Here is an 18774-nt window from a genome sequence, read left to right on the forward strand (position 1 = left end):
TTATGCACATGTCTTTATATAGAAATTTTATCATATTTAAATTTAAGAACATTCACATTTTTTTCACAGTAGAGTGAGTGATCCTAACTGTATTTCAGAAAGATAACTAGAGATGGTGAGGAGGATGGATTAGAAGGCAAGAAGCTATTGTCAGAGATCAGACTGGTGATGATGAAGATGATAGTGTAAAGGGGGCATAGCTGAGCTGTGGCCGAGGTAGACCTGACAAGATAGAATGACTAATGGCAGAGCTGAGAGGCTGGGAGGAGTAAAATATGACTTGGGCTTTTTGTTTGGTCAACAGGATGGAAGGTACTAACATATACCAAGAAAAGAGAGGAAAATATATTTAAGGAGGAGACAGTGAGTATGGTTTGGGGCAGGGTAAATTTAAGGTGGCTCCAGGAAATCCATATGGCTACACGAAGACAACTGGGCAAGAATCATTACCTCCAGTTTTCTTAGCTGCACACACTGAGATCCAGAGACCACCAGGCTCATTGATAAGGTCACAGAGCTAAAGAGCTGCAGATGAGACTAAAACGAATGCCTACTTCTTTTTGATAATGAGTGATTTTAGGGAACATAGGCTATATGTGTACTATGTTTATTTTTTTCACTTTAAAGTCAGGTCAAAAGAGAAACTTAAAAATGATATACTTTATTGCTGTGGACTAGAAAGGAAAGCATTCTGAGATACAGCATGAACGAAGTTGTACTGTTCCTTCCCGTTATCACACTGCCTTAAAGACCACTCTGGCCAGCCCAAGCTATATTGTCCCTTTTGGATCCTGACGGGTTCCTAAAGATAACTACGAGTTTGAAGCACTCACACACTGGAGCGACTAGACTAAGCCTCACACTTGAATCCTGGCTTCTCCCCATACTCTTTCTATTGGTACCTCAGTTGACACTGGAACACTCGAGACAGCCATCTATTTCATTCTTCTACAGATGAATGGTGAAGCCAGGATTAGTGCGAACTCCACTCTGTGAATAAGTGGGTCCCACGAAGGCACTTACCATTTATCTCTGTCTTTCCCTCTACTTCTCCCTATCGCTTTCTTTTTCACTCTCCCTCTCTACTTCCCCCAAGCTGCCACCCCCTCCCCCAAATATTCTATCTATGTAGATGCATTAAACAGGTTACATTTCCCTTGGCTGGTAAACTTTACAGAAAGTGAATGCAGTCCGTATTCAAGGATGAAAGAAGAAACCCCTGCCTACCAATGGGGGTCCATTGGTTCTATATAGGAGGTTTAATGTGGAAGAAAAGATGTGGATCTGAGGACTCAGCCAAATCAACAGACCGATGTTTATGTAGACCCTAGCTGCCTTACCAAAATCTTCATCTCTTGAGGAGCCTAATGATGACATTCCATCTTTATGTGAGGGGCCCAGTAGGTTTGCAGAGCACATTTGTAAATAGGTATTGTTCTCTACAGAATTTTGGGATTTGGTAACACAGTGTTTCTCTGAAGCAAACTGAGCTTTTATATGTTGATCTCTTTGGCTGCCTTTAATTGGCAATACAGAAAACCCAAACGTTGATGAGGAGAGAAAGTAAAAAATGCCCAAGGAATAGAATGGAAAGGTCTATTAAGAAAGCTGCCTTGCTTTTTTGATTCCTTCTTTTTTTAAAAGTTTTTATTAAATTTCAGTTAGTTAACATACAGTGTAATATTAGTTTTGGTGTCTGATTCCTTCTAAGGGAAATGTTTACAGAATGGCTTTATGCTTTAGTCTTTTTTTTTTTTTTAGGATTTTATTTATTTATTTGACAGAGAGGGCACAAGCAGGCAGAAGGAGTGGGAGAAGCAGACTCCCCACTGAGCAGGAAGCCTGATGTTGGACTCAATCCCGGGACCCTGGGATCATGACCTGAGCCAAAGGTAGACACGTAGCCGACTGAGCCACGCAGGTGCCCCTATGCTTTAATCTTAAATAAAATTTCCCAAACATTGAACATGCTTATATTCAAATGTACTTGCTCAACTGTCAATAATTAATGATGTATAATAATGATACCAATAATACATGGATTCAAATAAATATTTCAAAATGCCATTTCAAATGATAATGCAAACTAGATATTATATGAAAAACCCTTCTGTTATAGCACATCTAAAATGCTGGGTAAATTATTCAAAACCTTTTTTATTTAAAAGAGTGGTTTTTATCTATAATATACTGGCAGCAAAATAAGAGAATTATCATGGCGAGAAAGCAGACCTGTGGAGCTGATATTTGCCTGAGGGTATGTGCCTCTCAATAGAAGTCTGGGCCTGGGAGTTTTAGAAACCAATAGGAGAAGAGAATAGGAAATGAAGCTTGCAGATAAAGTAGGGTGTACGGTCTGATTAGAGAACCTCGCATCAGCCAGGTTCCTAAAAGAGCAAACCTCAGTGGGTGAACTAGAAAATGAAATTCGCCTCCTGAGAGAACTGGAGAACATACAATCTCAGCTTAGCTTAATTGGAAACAGAACAACAAAAAGTCTGAGAATTCCTTACCACAAGTCTGCATTTACCCATGTGAGTTGATGTGTTAAAAATGGCAGAAAAAACAAATGTTATCATATTTAATGTACTTTCTCATAAGCAATAAAATATCAACATGAGACTGGTATGGACCAAATAAAACTTAACAAAATTCTGGTTTAACATGCTTTCATTTTGGTAAAGCACATCCTCCCATAAGACTGTTCTTTAATACTTGGTGTCAAAAATTCCCTCAGAGATGGCACCTGGGTGGCTCAATTGGTTAAACATCTGCCTTCAGCTCAGGTCATGATCCCAGGGGTCCTGGGATGGAGCCCCGCATTGGGCTCCCTGCTTGCTAGGAGCCTGCTTCTCCCTCCGCCTCTGCCTGCTGATCCCCTGCTTGTGCTCTCTCCTTGTCTCCCTCTCTCTCTCTGTCAAATAAATAAATAAAATCTTCAAAAAAAATTCCCTCGGAGAAATTTCTAAGAATTAGAGTTAACAATCAAGAATCACCCACACATAAAAACAAACAAGCCCCTATGAGGAAGAATCAGCAGAAACAAGTCACTGAATCAGACTCACGAAGACAATAGATATTAGAATAATCAAACATGGAATACAAAATAAATAAGTTTAATAAATTTAAAGAAATAAAAATAGATATTGCATAGTTTCTTCTTTTATTAATTTATGTTTTTATTTGTTTAAATTTTTTATTTATTTGAGAGAGACAGACAGACAGACAGTGGGGGGCATGGGCAGAGGGAGAGGGAGAGAGTTTTAAACAGACTCTGAACTTGAGCACAGAGCCTGATGTGGGGCTCTATCTCACAACCCTGAGATTACAACCTGAGCTGAAACCAAGAGTTGGATGCCTAATTGACTGCGCCACCCAGGTGCTCCCACAATTTATTCTTATAGAAAAAGTTGGGATTTATCCAATATCAAGGTTAGGCTTACAAATCAAACTTCAAAGTCTTAAAATCGTGAAATATTTCAAGCAGAAAGTGTTGAGAAAAATAAAGAACAATAATAGATTGTAATCTTGAAACCAGACATATACAGAAGATGTTTGCCTACAAGTGAGAAGTGAAAAGAGGAACAACATGGGGGGCCTGGGTAGCTCTGCTGGACTCTTGATTTCAGCTCAGGTCATGATCACAGGGTCCTGAGATCCAGGCCTGCATCAGTTTCCACACTCAGCTTGGAGTCTGCTCCAGATTCTCTCTCTCCCTCTCCCTCTGGTCCTCCCCCACCCACTCTGTCTTTCTAAATAATAAATAAGTAAAATCTTTAAAAAAGAGAGAAACAAAACATTTCTAACAAATATTAGATACTCTTGTATGATGTTTACATATGCAACCTAATTTAATCCTAACAAAAACTTTGAGAGCTAAGTGTTATTATTGACTTTTTATTATACAGTAAAGTCAGGCTCAGAGAAGTTAAGTGGTTTTCTTGAGATCACATGATGTCAATGACAGAGTTGGGATTACAACCTGGCCACTGTGGTTCTTTCATATCCAATTCTATTAATACACAGCCTGATTCTATTCTGTTTATCATTTTGAAAATCAAGGAAATAAAAAAAAAACACCTGGTTACTATATATTCACATGTTTGTCTTTTTTCAAGGAAGTTTCCTATAAATGACTTTATCTGAGTCTATAAACAATCCTACTTTAAAAAACACACACAAGCCATGGCGATATATTATCTCTGCATAGTGATGAGTGATGGGCAGAGCTGAGATTCCACATGGTCTCCAAAGCCCCTACTCAAATCTCCTGCAGGTGCGTTTAGGCCACTGTATACATCTAAAGAGATGGCAGATTAGGTCCTGGTAGCACCTACCTGTTGTCACCTTCTCTGGAGAAGAAGACCGTGAAGGTTTGAATGTTCCCTTTTGCTTCTGCAGGTGGGCGCCAGCTGAGACGAATGAACCGACTGGAAACCAACACGGGGACCACATCTCTGGGAGCAGAAGGGAGGACACTGGAGCTTGGGATAGCTAGGAAGGAAGAAGAGGAGGCTGTCAGAGGTGGTGGTGTCATGGGTGGGAAATGTGCAAGAAGGCAAAACAGACCTAGGAGCAAACATTGAATGGTCCATTCTGAAAGAAGGAAGAAAAACAAGGGAAAGCAAGCAAACTGTAAATGGAATCAAAGAGATATTAGAATTTCTTGGAGCTTATCAAAGGGTGGCTAACTCATAACATATATGATTCTACTGCATATATGTCCAATTTCCATTACTCACGGGATTCATAACAATTAAAAAATGTTCTGTTTAGGCATGACGCAGACAAACATAGCCATGGATAAATGCCTCAGGTAACCAAGCAGTTACTATAAAACCTTATTCCACTCAGAGCCTGTTTATCCTGCATTAGATACAATTGAAAGGAACAGCAAATCACAGTCGATGGAAGCTAACCACAAGTAGAAAGAGCTCTTACAGACTACCTGCTAGAAAGGGGCTAACAGAAAAAGAATTCTACCAGACATAAAGATATACAATTGTCCCAAGCTTGTCGAGCATCGCTGCCTGGATGGCAAAACTTAACAAGTGTTATTCCCAGGAATAAATCATCCACAATTGAAGGACTCGTTTTTTAAATATTTGGGGGCATTTACAATCTATAATAGAATTTTCTATTAAATGTGTATATTCATAATTCATCTTCTTATTTTTTCAAGTTCCTAAGGGTAGGAAACATATGTTTCATTTTGACAGGTGATTTCTAACCCCAACACACAAGGAGCCATTTGCCTACGTTTAATCTTCAAACTGGCTTTTGTGGGCCATTTTCTCTAGTTCTTATCAAAATTAGTCTCCATCCTTGCATTCACTTTCTCCAGGGCCTGGCTCAGTCGCTGTTCTTGCTGTGCACTACACTCCTGTTGGCTGGAAAATCCACAGGGGTGAGGGCAGCTATCTCATTTCCCCATGGTTCCAGAAACATTATCAATTGACAATACATACCAGTTACAAAGAGAAAGAAGCTTTCAAGAACTGCAGAAAGCTTTCAAAGTTATTTCTTGCTCCATATATTCTTAGCCAACTTCTTCATAGGTCAAATTGTCCCTTGCATTTTTGGTCAACAAATCATTGAAACAAAGGGTAGACCAGCAGCAAGTTAGTCAATCTTTTGGGCAAAGTGGTGAAGAGGAAGAAAATTGATGCCTGGACACGTAGCATCTGTCTCAAAAATGTGGGTGATGTTAAGCCTCTTGACAAAAAGCCTGTATTTCCACACACCATGGACATCTCAAACTACCCCCCCCAAGCCCTTCACTGTCCACTCAGTCTGCTTCTCCTCCTGGATACAACTCGTTGTATCTGTGCTGTCCTCGCAACTGTATAGCCCAGAAACCCGAAAGGCATCCCCTACCCCTGACTCTCTCACTCATCCTTTCTAGGATTCCCCTCCTGGACATCTGGTAAATCTACTCCGTGTTAGCTCCACCACCGAACCATTATTCCGTCTTCCTAGAACTGCCACAGCTGTCTCAGCTTTCTCCAGCTCCCCTGCTTTCCTTCCACTCATCTCCCTCAAAAGCATTCTCTGTACAGACAGCATCCTGAATAAGCTTGTAAAAAGACACCTCTGGTCATATTACTCTACTCTTTATTTATCCTCAGGGAATCTCCAAACTTTGAAATGGGCCTACTGGCCTGGCTCCTGTTTATCACTTTTCTTAGTTTGGCTTCCTCCACGAGGAGGCTCTAAAAAGCGGACTTAAGTGCAAATAGTTTCTTTGGAAGGTGATCCGAGGAAGGGATCACAGCAGGGAAAGAAAGCTAGAAAAAGTGACTTATCTGGCAGTTAGCACTGCGGGAAACTGGACGGCAACTCCACGGGGGACTCTGCGGGCCAGTGTGGTCCGGCCTCTAGGTTATCTGTCTTGAAAGAAGCAGGCTGAGGTATTTATCCACCACTCCCCCTGCCACTGATTGAGAGTGACTCCAAGGGCCATCCTGCCTAACAGCCTAGTGTGTTCCTGTGGCCAGAAAAATACCACTCTGGGGAGAGGCTTACAAAGTTTCCACAGTAAGCAGCATCCATTAGCTCTACTCACCCCCCAAAATATTCAGGGCTGGCCTATCCAATGCCAGCCCTTCTAGGTACAGAGGAGTCAAGGGCAAAAAATAGATGAGGGCATTCCTCATGAAGCTCACATGGAGGCTCCCTGGATTTTCTCCCCTCCCCCCCAATCAGATGAGGGATGTGCTGAGTTCATGACAAGGTTTGAGTGAGAACATACCACACAACAGCATGAACACCTAATCTTCACACCTGTGAATGACAAGAGGATCTGGAGGCTCCCTGGCTTTTTGCTGCTCACACGAAGCAGGCTTTCCCCATGAGGTTCCACGGGCAATTCCCCAAAGGCTTCCCACAGCAGCACCCACTCTAACAGACCCATCTGGTCCCCCTAACTCCTGCTGTCCCCCTTCCCTGAGTCTAGTGTTAGTGTTATTTCCTCTGGAAAGAATGACCCAAAGTATTTGCAAAATATCCAACAGATGATAGTTAATATCTATAATATTTAAAAACAAATCCAAAAATCAAGAAAAAATAAAGAATCTTATTTTAAAGCAGGGTTCAACCTGACAGTAAAAGAAATGTGCATTAAAATAAAATCTAAAAAGTCTGTCAGAATAAAGTGTATTAGGAAAAAAATCTGTCAGAGTAGCAAGACTTCAAAGAATGTTAGTATCTAGGGTTGGCCAGGATGTGACACTCTCTTACACTGTCAGTTGAAGTTTGTAAGAGGACAGTCTTTTTGACAGTTAATTTGGCAAAATCCCTTAAAATGAAAAATATTCATATCATCTGACCATTCTCGGGTTTATAAATTTATCATCTAAAACACCCCAAGCAACCCCTTTAGCCATGCATCCTTGCAAAATCATAGCTCATTTTCTCAAAATGTAATACTGACACATTTTGCCAGCTTAAAGCAAATGCGGTCATTATTAGATTTTTTTTTCTTTACAAAACATTTTCTAAAAACAGAACGTGATCCATGAGGACTTGTAAAAATCTTCTGAGAATTCTCAAGAAGTTAGACAAATTAGTTTTAAAAGAACAGGAGAGAAATTTCCAATTCCTTTCCCCCCCAAAGCACCTCACTTAGAGATGGTATCACAGCAGAAATGAGGTGGTTTGCCCACCTATTCAGGGGCTGCCAAGAGGGAGAGCAAGGGGAGTCTGCACACGGATGCTTTTCTCCTCAGGCTTCCAGGAGTGCCTTCTCACAGAGCCAGTCTAGACGCAGATGACACAGATAAAGCTCAGAATAGAATTAATCATGGACTCTTTTACCTCAGTTTTAACAGCCCTCGTATGAAAAGGAACAGACACATTTTTAACAAAGGGATGGCTTCTTTCTTTATACAGGGAATTAATTTTGTTCTTACTAATCCTCCATGCTTTCTCTCAACAGTAACTCCTCTTCACATAAGGTCTCAATAAGGAACCAATCAGGACTTTTTTTCTTTGCTCTTGGAGGCCTAATCTCCAGTCTGGCCCTAATCTCCCTGGCCCATTACTGTTGCCATGGTTACAGCTTCTTTATCTGTTGTCATGGAGAAGAGGCGAATTTACCATACTATAACAGCCTTTTTTTTTTTTTTGTAAGAATCTCTTTACAAAAAAAAATTATCATAGTAAAATCCAGAAAAAGGAAGTGATTTCTGAAAATACTAAAAATTCAAAGAATAGTTTGGAACTTTGGTTTCTAAGCTACTAGTTACTACTACTACTACTACTACTACTACTACTACTACTACTACAACTACTACTACTACTATTTTATGATGTCAGTGCAATAGCCTTGGTAACAATTACATTATTGTTTAATTTTTCTATAAAGCCATGTCCTGTCTAGATACCAGAGTTTGTTTACCTTAGAAATTTACTATATAATGTTTACAGACACTAATTTTTCCCTGAGCTTATTAACTGCCTGACCTCCATTCCCTCTGAGGCACATGAATGATGATAAGACTTCTTTGCAAAAACACAAAAATATTTAATTTGCATTAAACATCAAACAACCAATAGGCTTATTTCCTTGTCATTCCCCATATTGTTAACTAAAATACTATAAATGCAGCCACCAGATCAAGTAGATGTTTTATTCACATCATCTCTTTATTAGCCTGAAGATTTAAGTAAAATATAAATAGGTAACATCAGGGAAATTAAAGGAACATTTAATCGTTCTCAGGGTAAACTTTATTTCTTTTCCCTTTGTATTTTTTTCTTATCATTGTTCCCTTGACCCTAAACTCTAGCTTTTAATTGTCTAAACGAAGAAGTAGATAAAATTTACATTTTGGCTTAAAGTTTTTATAGTTCACAAAGTAATTTTGCAAACTTACCAAAAAGATGCCTGGCTGTATATGATTGAAATTACAAGAATAACAATTTTTTTCCTAAAGTTTCATGTTATTTTAAATATTCAAAATCATGGCTTTCTAGCTAGTATATTGAGAACTTTAGTAAAACTAAGAAATGTGAATTTGAAAAAAATAATGATTTGAAACCACTTTTTATTTTAAATTAATATAAGATAGCAGTTAATGATCTCCATAATATTTCATTAAATCTTAATCTTTACGTAAAAGAATTTATTGGGTTAGTTTCCAAAATGGAATAATCAATATTTATTGAATGTCTATCAAGTTCCTACTGTTACGCTTGAAGTGAAGAATTATTTTAATTGCTTCTCGGCCTTTTAGCAAAGATCAAGTGTAGTATCTGTTCTTATAAGTTTAATATCTGATACGTCCTCTATCCAGGACAACGTATTCAATGGGTTTTTGGAGCAGGGTGATGGAATAGGACCTTGCCCGGTCCATTGTGCACACGGACTTGGTATTGCAGTATTTCCAGGAATGGTGCACCCCCACAAAAAAAAAATAATATTTTTAAACTGTGGACCTTTCCCTAAGAGAGTAGGGAACTATTTTTAAGACAGAACGTGTATACATTTAAGACAATTACTAAGACTGAGGTAGTCTCTTATTTATAAATAAGTTCCATCCTAAAGTTTCAGTAGGGTGTTTGTTTAGAAATCAGAATACATTTTCTCACTAAATCATTTCTATTCTGTTCCCAGAAACCTATTTAATTTATCTTTTACAAACTATCATAGTAGTAGTGGTATGGAATTGGATCCTACATGTACGAATTTTCTTTGGTAAATCAATTATGTATCCAATCATTAATCCACTCAATATCCATGGAGGGATTACTATGTGTAAGGCATTGTGTGAAGGCCTTTTTAAATCCATCTCCCAATTCCAGAGAGGAAACCCAGTTCAGCCATTGATAATTCTCCCTGCCCCAGCTTCACTGACAAGGACCTATCTCTTCCCACTTCTTACATTGCTTCTCCCATCCCAGTTCTATGTTCTCAGTTGTCTTGGGCAAGGGTAAGCCTGAGAAGGGCACGGGGGAAGGTCTCTGGGGTCACTGACTGTAATCGGTTCCATGAAGACCTCATGCTTTCGCCTCTGCCACTTATGTGGGCTGCAATGCGAGCTGGAATACCTCCCTCCATCTGTCTGCTGCTCTGACCTAGGCTTTTCCTTCAGACCTCTACTTAGATGTTACCTCACTGATTCCTGCCCTGGCTTAGGAGTCTCTAATTCTGGACTTTCACAGGAATAGGAGAAGTCCCCTCTGGAAACTTCCTACACTGAACTCTAACGGTCTAGACCTTTTTTTTTTTTTTTTTGGTATCCTACACCAAATTATATTCTCTTGGAAGAGTAGAAGCCAAGTCTACACGGTTTACCAATCTAATCCCGAAATCCAGTACTGTATGTTTAGTGACGTCCCAGGCATCCAATACATTCTTGTAGTGTTAGCTCAATGAAAGGTATTGCAAAATTGTGAAATTATAATGTTGAGACTTTGATTAAAAAATTCCCTCTCAGAACCCTCAAAAATGGGTATTTGCTATTATGTAGTGGGAGGGGACTGAGCTATTACTACAAGCTGGTCATGCTAATCATTATTCTGCTAAAAAATTACAAAGAAGATTAAAAAGCTAAACTCTGAGGAAGGTTCCAAGGGAATGTAGATTTATGATGAGACTACTTCATTTCAGACCAAATGAGAGGGGGACATATTCCTAAAATCCAATTACATGCCAAACAATGTAGAAGATGTGTTCATATAGGAATAATTCCTAAGAGAAATAATGCTTTCATTAAGAAGCAGAGCAGAAGCCTCAGAAGTTTGAGCTGATCTATGCATCCAGAAAAGAACCTGGGAATCTGTTATAGGAAGTGCGATTCTTATCCCCAAAGCATATATCAGAGAGAATTGCCAGGACAAGGTTGCATGGTAAGAAGAATTACCTACGGCCACACAAAGATATAAGATGAAAAAAAAAATTCTAGAAGGTATTATCATATCAGCAGAGATAACTACATCTCTCAGGGTTTGAAGTCTTTTCAAAAGACAAAATAAGAGGAAAATAATATCTGGTAACCTGGTCAACCTACACATGTGTGAACCAATTATATTCTTTATTTTCACTTTGTTTATTTAAGAAAGTACCTTTTAAAAGGGTTTTATCCAAAATGGAGCAGACCTCAGGCAGCTTGGGAAGGTGGCTAGTCCATCATTTATGTAAACTGGTGGATTCGACTAGAAAACTGCAATTAAATAGATGGGGGTTGGCTCCCTGCTCTGTTACTCTGTGACTATGTGACTTGGAAAGCTATTTAGCTTCTCTGAGCCCTACACTCCACATTTAAAAACTGATCCAATTTATTTGACATGCAGGGCTAAGTGATGATGCAAATTGTGTTCACGGGCTGCTCACAGTACCTGGCATATGATATATATACTCAGTGAATGGTTATTGTTATTTATCTGTCTTCAGATCCAGAATGCAGAAAATCTGCTTCTGCTGGCCCGGTTTCATGGTATCTGGTTGGAAATCTAGGATCGCTAGTGGAAGGGCTTTGGGAAGGATTTGGGCTAAATCTGATAGGTCAAGTGAGTTGAGGACAAGCATGCTTCTTCCATGCAAGGATAGGACTTGGTCAGCTCAATATCTCTCCCTGTTTCCTTTGTCAGGTAGAGAAAATTCATCCTTTGTTTTCCCTCTTTTGTCATCCCACATCTCTACTTTAGCAAGAATGTACTTCATTTCAGGTTTCTTCTCTCTCTGTATTTTCTTACTAATCGTTGTACCCTTCCCATCTGTCACTATTCAAGAATTGTGAGGCCACCTTTAATCATCTCTCTCATCAATGTCTCTTCCTGGCATCTTTTACCAACTGTAGGAAAGCTCCGCTTCTACCCCATCCCCAGCTCCCTTTGTTTCCATCTTTCCCTTGAGTTTATGTCATTGAATTTCTAGTCATTATTTATCCCTTCTCCATGCCCAGGGACCTCAAATGTGCCATTTCAATCATTCCCCTGTCACCAGAGCTTCCTCTAGGGATAAAGACTGACAAGCTGTGACATCTCCCCTCCCATCTCTCATGTGCCTTTATCAACATTCACCTTATCCCAGCCATATGGCGCTTTGTCCCGGGCTGCCATGCAATCCTCTTCTCCAGCCGTGAAGAACATCTAAAGAACACATGCACTGCCGCTACAAATCAGCATTTAGGTAAGCTTTAAGAAGCAGTGTTTTTTCATGTGATTTCCTTTGGTAATAAGGCACTACCAAAATAAAATAGCTAACAATCTGTGTTGTTAAGAAAAAAATAATTGAATCAGTGCTAGGTAGTCTTAATTTTTTTTTTAAGTAACTGAATTTTTCTGGTAAGAAACTCAAGTAAAAGTAAGTTGAAAATAATACAAATTAAATAGGAAGAACTAGAAATTTAAACTACTCTCTTTAGTAATGTAAATACTATTAAGAACTGCTTTTACTGTTTCTGGATACTAAGTCACCCCTGCTCAAATAAATAAATAAATAAATAAAGCTGCCATCTCGTTTGATGGCTCAGTGAGTTCTACTAATGGCAAACTTCCAATTCTGTCCATGGGATTTAAAATAAAATACTTTATTTAAAGTTATTGTATAAGCGTACCCGTGGAAATGCTCATTGCCAGGATGGGCTAGTTTCAGTATTCTGAAATGTCTCTGAGAATCAGAATTTCAGAACAGCCCACTAACCACATGCCATGTTTCTGGTAGACAAGAAGAGAAAGAGTGTGGGAGGCAGCATCTCAGGCCAGGAGTGCATTGACAGGGCATGGAGGTTTATTAAGCATCCGTGTGTAGTACGCTAGGTTCTAACCCCCACATACTCATCTTCAAATTTTATAGCCTCCAAAACATATTAAAGGGAAATAAAAAAGAATAAAAGAGGATATAAAACGAAGATAAATTATTACTTATTCCAATTAAGTTAATACAAGTCGAGCCTTATATCACCACTATGAAGCCACTGAAAAACTATGGGGGGGGGCACAGAATGCATATGAAAGATGTTTCCTAATCCGGTTTCTTTTTGAGTTCGATACAGCAGAGAAAGAGAACGAGAGAGAGAGGAGAGCACGAGCAAGAGAGGCAGTCCAATTCCATTCTAGTGCCCTTTCTGGGAAGTGGCATGATGAGCATGGAGAACTTGCAGCTACAGTTGAGTGATCACTCACATAAACTCACCTTTTTTTTTTTTCTTTTTTAATGTACTGAAGTAAGGAAAATGATAATAAAGCTGTAAACCATAGAAGAGGCTTAGTGGCCTGAACCAAGCACTCATACTTCAAATCCATTAAGTAGGCAAACAAAAGGAATAACCATCAGAGATGATGGATTAAGTAATAAAAACAATTATGTAATCGTAAATTGTGGCTGTGAATCAAGTTCCAGTAACCTTTTTTGGTCACTCTAAATAGAACATTCTTAATTCCTACTGAAAAGATGGGTCTTTTACAAAGTCTTGTATGATTTTTTTAAATAATCAATACATGTGTTGATTTACCCAAAGGCCCATATCAATTTGAATTATGGTTGGTAAATCTATTGAATAATTCCAAATATAACATAGGGCATGTGTTATTTTGAAATACAGGATACAGGTATTCAACTATGATAATAAATGTATGTATTTCAAGTTTGATTCTTGGTTGCTATTATAACTAAAGCAAAATATATGTTTAACCTATATTCACATTTATCATCATCAAGAGGTGTATGATGGATAACATTTTTTTTTTTTTTTTTTCTGGAGCAAAGTGAAAAGAATCCTAGGATTGCAATTAGAACGGAGGCTGTATTGTCTTTCAGTCAGCAGCTTGACAGATAACTTCTAGGGTAAGGTAGGTTGTAAGATTGCTACCACTAGGGTTCTATCATGCTGGGAAGCAACAATATCTTCCACCTTTGTCTCTTTCTCCTGTTTGTTTTTCTACTTATTTATTTCTCTCTTTCTTTCTCTGAAGTTGATTCATCCAAATTTGAGACAGAATTTGGAACCCAATGGCAGCTTCACAGTCCACTTTGCAGTTCTCTTTTTTTGGTAGTGCTTTATCTGGCTTTGGTATCAGGGTAATGCTTGCCTCACTGAATGAATTTAGAAGCTTTCCTTCTTCTGTATTTTTGGGCAGTATGAGAAGAATAAGTATTAACTCTTCTTTAAATGTTTGGTAGAATTCACCTGTGGAAGCCATCTGATCCTGGACTTCTGTTTGTTGGAAGTTTTTTGATTACTGATTCAATTTCATTACTGGTCATCAGTCTATTCAAATTTTTTATTTCTTTCTGGTTTAGTTTTGGGAAGTTATATGCTTCTAGGAATTTATCCATTTCTTCTAGGTTGTCCAATACGTTGGTATAAAAGTTCGCATATTATTCTCTTATAATCTTTTATATTTCTGTGGGGTCACTTTTTTTCTCCACTTCCATTTCTGATTTTATTTATTTATGTCCTCTTTGTTTCTCTCTCTCTCTCCCTCTCTCTCTCTCTCTCTTTTTTTTTTTTTTTTGATGAGTCTGGCTAAAGGTTTATCAATTTTGTCAATCTTTTCAAAGAACCAGCTCCTGGTTTCATTGAACTGTTCTACTGTTTTTTGTTGGTGGTGTTATTGTTGTTGTGGTGGTTGTTATTTAGTTTCTGTTTCTTTTATTGCTGCCCAATCTTTATTATTTTCTTCCTTCTGCTAGTTTACTCCCTTAGGTACAGGTTACATTGTTTACCTGAAACTTTTCTTGCTTCCTGAGGTAGGCCTGTATTGCTATAAATTTCCCTCTTAGAAAAGCTTTTGTTGCATCCCAAAGATTTTGGTCCATTTCATTTTCATTTGTTTCTGTGTATTTTTTGACTTCCTCTTTGATTCACTGTTTAATAGCCTGTTATTTAACCTCCGTGTATTTGTGTTCTTTCCAGATATTTTTCTTGTGATTGCTTTCTAATTTCATAATGTCATGGTCAGAAAAGGTGCATGGTATGATTCCAATCATTTTAATTTGGGGAGACTTGTTTTGTGGCCTAACATGTGATCTCTTCTGGAGAATGTTCCATGTACACTTGAAAAGAATGTGTTTTCTGCTGTTTTAGGAAGGGATGTTCTGAATATATCCGTTAAATCTATCTGGTCCAATGTGTCATTCAAAACCAGTTTTCTTGTTGATTTTCTGTTTGGATGATCAATCCATCAATGCAAGTAAGGTGTTAAAGTGCCCTACTATTATTGCATTACTATCAATTATGTTTGCACTACCTGCTTTATGTATTTGATTTCTCCCATGTTGGGTGTATAAATATTTGTAATTGTTAAATCATCTTGTTGGATAATTATATGTGTCCTTCTTTGTCTCTTGTTACAGTCTTAGTTTTAAAGTCTTTTTTTGGTCTGATATCAGTATTGCTATCTTAGCTTTCTCTTTACTACCATTTGCATGATAAATGCTGTTCCATCCCTTCATTTTCAATATGCCTGTGTCTTTAGGTCTGAAGTCAGTCTCTAGTAGACAGCATATAGATGGGTCTTGCTTTTTTATCCATTCTGTCACCCTATGTCTTTTGATTGGAGTGTTTAGTCCATTTACATTCAAAGTAATTATTGATAAGTATGTACTTATTGCCATTTTGTTACTTGTCTTATGGTTGATTTTGTAGTTTTTCTTTGTTCTTTTCTTCTCTTGCTCTTCTCTCATAGTTTGCTGACTTTCTTTAATGATATACTTGGATTCCTTTCTATTTTTTGCATATCTATTACTAGTTTTTGATTTGTAGGTACCATTAGGTTTATATTTAACCTCTTATGCATATAGCAGTCTATATTAAGATGATGGTTGCTTAAGTCTGAACCCATTCTTTACTCTTCCCTACCCCCCACTTTTTAGGGATATGGTGTTATACTTTACCTCCTTTCATTCTATGAATCCCTTGACTGATATTTATAGCTATACTTAATTTTACTGCATTTGTGCTTCTTACTTTTCTTACTCCTGCTTATCATCTTTCCTTTCCACCCAGAGTCCCCATTAACATTTCTTGAGAGCTGGTTTAGTGGTCATGAGTTCTTTTAACTTTTGTTTGTCTGGGAAACTCTATCATTCCTTCTATTCTGAATGACAGCTTTGCTGGATGGAGTATTTTTTATTGCAGGTTATATTTTCTTTCAGCATTTTGATTATATCATGTCACTCTCTTTGGGCCTGCAACTTTCTTTCAAAAAATAAGCGGATAGCCTTTTAAGGTTTTCCTTGTATGTAACTGTTTTATTTTCTCTTGCTGCTTTTAAAATTCTCTCTTCATCACTACTTTTTGCCACTTTAATTACTATGCCTTTGTGTGGACTTCCGTGGGTTGATTTTGTTGGGGTTCTCTGTGCATCCTGGATATAGATTTCTGTTTCCTTCTTCAGATTTGGGAATTTTCCTCTATTATTTCTTCAAATAAATTTTCTGCCCCTTTTCTCTCTCTTCTTCTGGGACCCCAAAAATACAAATGCTATTATGCTTGATGATGTTGCTGTGTTCACTATGTATTTTTATTTATTTTTTCTTTTTCCTGTTCAGCTGGATTGCTTTCCATTATTCTGCAGGTTGCTGACCCATGCTTCTGATATCTCTAGTCCACTATTTATTCCATCTAGTATATTCTTAATTTTAGTTATTGACTTCTTCATCTCCGATTGGTTCTTTTTTATGTTTTCTATCTCTTGTTTGAGAGTCTCCCTGAGGTCCTCTACTTTTTCACAAGGCCAGTAAGTATCTTTATGGCTATTACTTTAAATTCTTTATCAGACATATTACATAATCTCCATTTTGTTTAGCTCTCTGGCTGTGCTTTTGTTCTGTTCTTTCATTTGGGACATATTTCTATCTCATTTTATCTAACTCTCTATGTCTGTTTCTATGTTAGGAAAGTCAGCTATGTCTCCTGCTCTTGTAAGTAGTGGCCTTATAAGAATTGGACCGGTGGTGCCCTGCAATGTCCCGTTTGCCAGAACTTACCAAAGTGTCTCCTGTGTATTGTGTGTATCCTACTTTTGTGGCTGAGCTGCTTTTGTCTTCAGTCCACTCATTTGCAGTGGGTCTTTTGCTAGTTATGGGCAGGGTGTGGTTCCTATAGTGGGTGAGTCTGAGGCCACCTTGGGCTTCAGTTGAGTCAGACAAGGCATTTGCCAGAGATGTAGGAGCACTGGATTGTAAGGCACTTTCCCTGTGTTGTCTCCTGAGAAGCTTTAGTAGGTGGATAAGGCCTGGAGTCAGACCTGATAGGTGCACCCAGCCCACTGTGGGGCTGCAGTGGGACTGGTATGTGTGGTTATCATCCCCTCTCCCTGGGTCATAAGTCACTCGGGAGTGATTCTGGCCCACTGGGGCTGCTTGCACACTGCCAGGCTTGCAGCATTGCTTTGAAAGGGCTCTGGCTAAGGACGTATTGGAGAAAGTAGGCCCACAGGAGAATGCAAGGGTGGGGTATGAAGCACCACACAAGTTCTGCATAGGTCCACTATGGGAGGGGTCCTACAGCCACCAGAGAAAACTCCTGCCCAGGCTGGCATGGAGGCAGTGTGTCTGCAGAACAAGGGTGGGGTGTGCTGTTAATAAGTTAGGTGGAGAGCATTTCTGCTATGCTGGTTCTGGCAATACATATCTGTATGTCTCAGCTGGGGGGTTAGGGAGGGAAATGGTGCCACCAGAACTTTTATTCTTAGAGAAGTCTGCCAAAGATCCCTGCCCTTCCAGCACTCACTCTGAGATTAGTAAATAAATCTCCTCCATCTATACTCCAGGCATTTTTTGAACTGCAGCTTTTGTACTATATCTCAGCAGGGCTGTTTGTTGTGCTGTCTCTTTAGAGGCGGGACTCTGCCTTCCTGACTCTGCTTGCTGATATTTAATGTTTCTGGTGTTAAGCTCCACTGATTATTAGGCCCCTCTGGTTTTCAAAATCAAATGCTATGGGGATTCACCTCTCCCATATGTGTCTCCAGTGCCTGGGATGCCAGACCGGGGGTCTGGTCTTCTCCCTTCCCTGTGCCCATAGCATCCTTTCCTCCCATGGACAGTCCCATAGATCCATTTGGCTCCTGACTGCATCTCTGCCTTTAGACCCTTTTTAATGTGGACTCTTTTCTACATTTAGCTGTGGAGAGTCTGTTTTGTCAGTCTTTGGGTAGTTTTCTTGGTTATTTACGTTGATGTGCATGCTATCTAGTTTTGTCTATGGGATGAGGTGAGTTCTAGATGGTCCTACTCGATCATCTTCCCCAGATGTCCTGGTCCCAATGCTGTGGTTTTGTTTTTGTTTTTTGTTTTCCCATTTTGACAAACATAACATGGTAATGGGGGATGTTAACAGTGGAGACAATGGGTGAAGGGTATACAGGAGCTCTGTAATATCTTCACAAATTTTCTGTAAGTCAAAAATTATTCCACTATATATATAATTAAGAAAACAGGAGGAGCTGTGGCTTCAATTCTAGTTGATAGATCAACCCTAATGCCCTTAGCACTTTTTTTTTGTTTGTTTAATTTTAGCTGAAAGTAGACTCCATGAAGACATGTGACAAAAGGAAGCTTATCTATTAGGAGTGCATCATTTCATTCTGAGTGAAGAATTAGAAAAAAAATAAACAAGGACAGTGTAAACTTTTAGGATTCTTAGTGTGGTCAGACCTAACATCTATCGGTCAGTGAGAAAAGATTAATTCTGGAGGGTTGAAAGGGATACGCACCACACTGACTTCCGAACATGGGCTCGAGAGACAAAGCATTCAGATTGTGGCCATCGATCTGGAAATTGTCATCCCACCCAGAGTACTTATGATTCATGCTGATGCTTC

At 38.8% G+C, this 18774-nt stretch overlaps 1 protein-coding gene and 2 non-coding genes across 3 annotated transcripts in view; 1 reads left to right on the top strand and 2 right to left on the bottom strand.

Annotated features, from left to right (window-relative positions):
- Positions 1-18774, bottom strand: part of DCC (DCC netrin 1 receptor) — a 697032-nt gene that overhangs the window by 321194 nt on the left and 357064 nt on the right. The window contains exon 8 of the mRNA XM_048218577.2: positions 4338-4494. Coding sequence (XP_048074534.1) covers positions 4338-4494 — 157 coding nt within the window. The remainder of the gene's footprint in view (positions 1-4337; positions 4495-18774) is intronic.
- Positions 6700-6802, bottom strand: LOC113253611 (small nucleolar RNA U13). Its single transcript, XR_003315498.1, has one exon. It is a non-coding gene; the product is annotated as a small nucleolar RNA U13 (small nucleolar RNA).
- Positions 9217-9406, top strand: LOC113253574 (U2 spliceosomal RNA). The gene has a single exon (XR_003315468.1). It is a non-coding gene; the product is annotated as a U2 spliceosomal RNA (small nuclear RNA).

This window comes from Ursus arctos, unplaced genomic scaffold (assembly GCF_023065955.2).
Source record: "Ursus arctos isolate Adak ecotype North America unplaced genomic scaffold, UrsArc2.0 scaffold_17, whole genome shotgun sequence".
NCBI lineage: Eukaryota > Metazoa > Chordata > Mammalia > Carnivora > Ursidae > Ursus > Ursus arctos.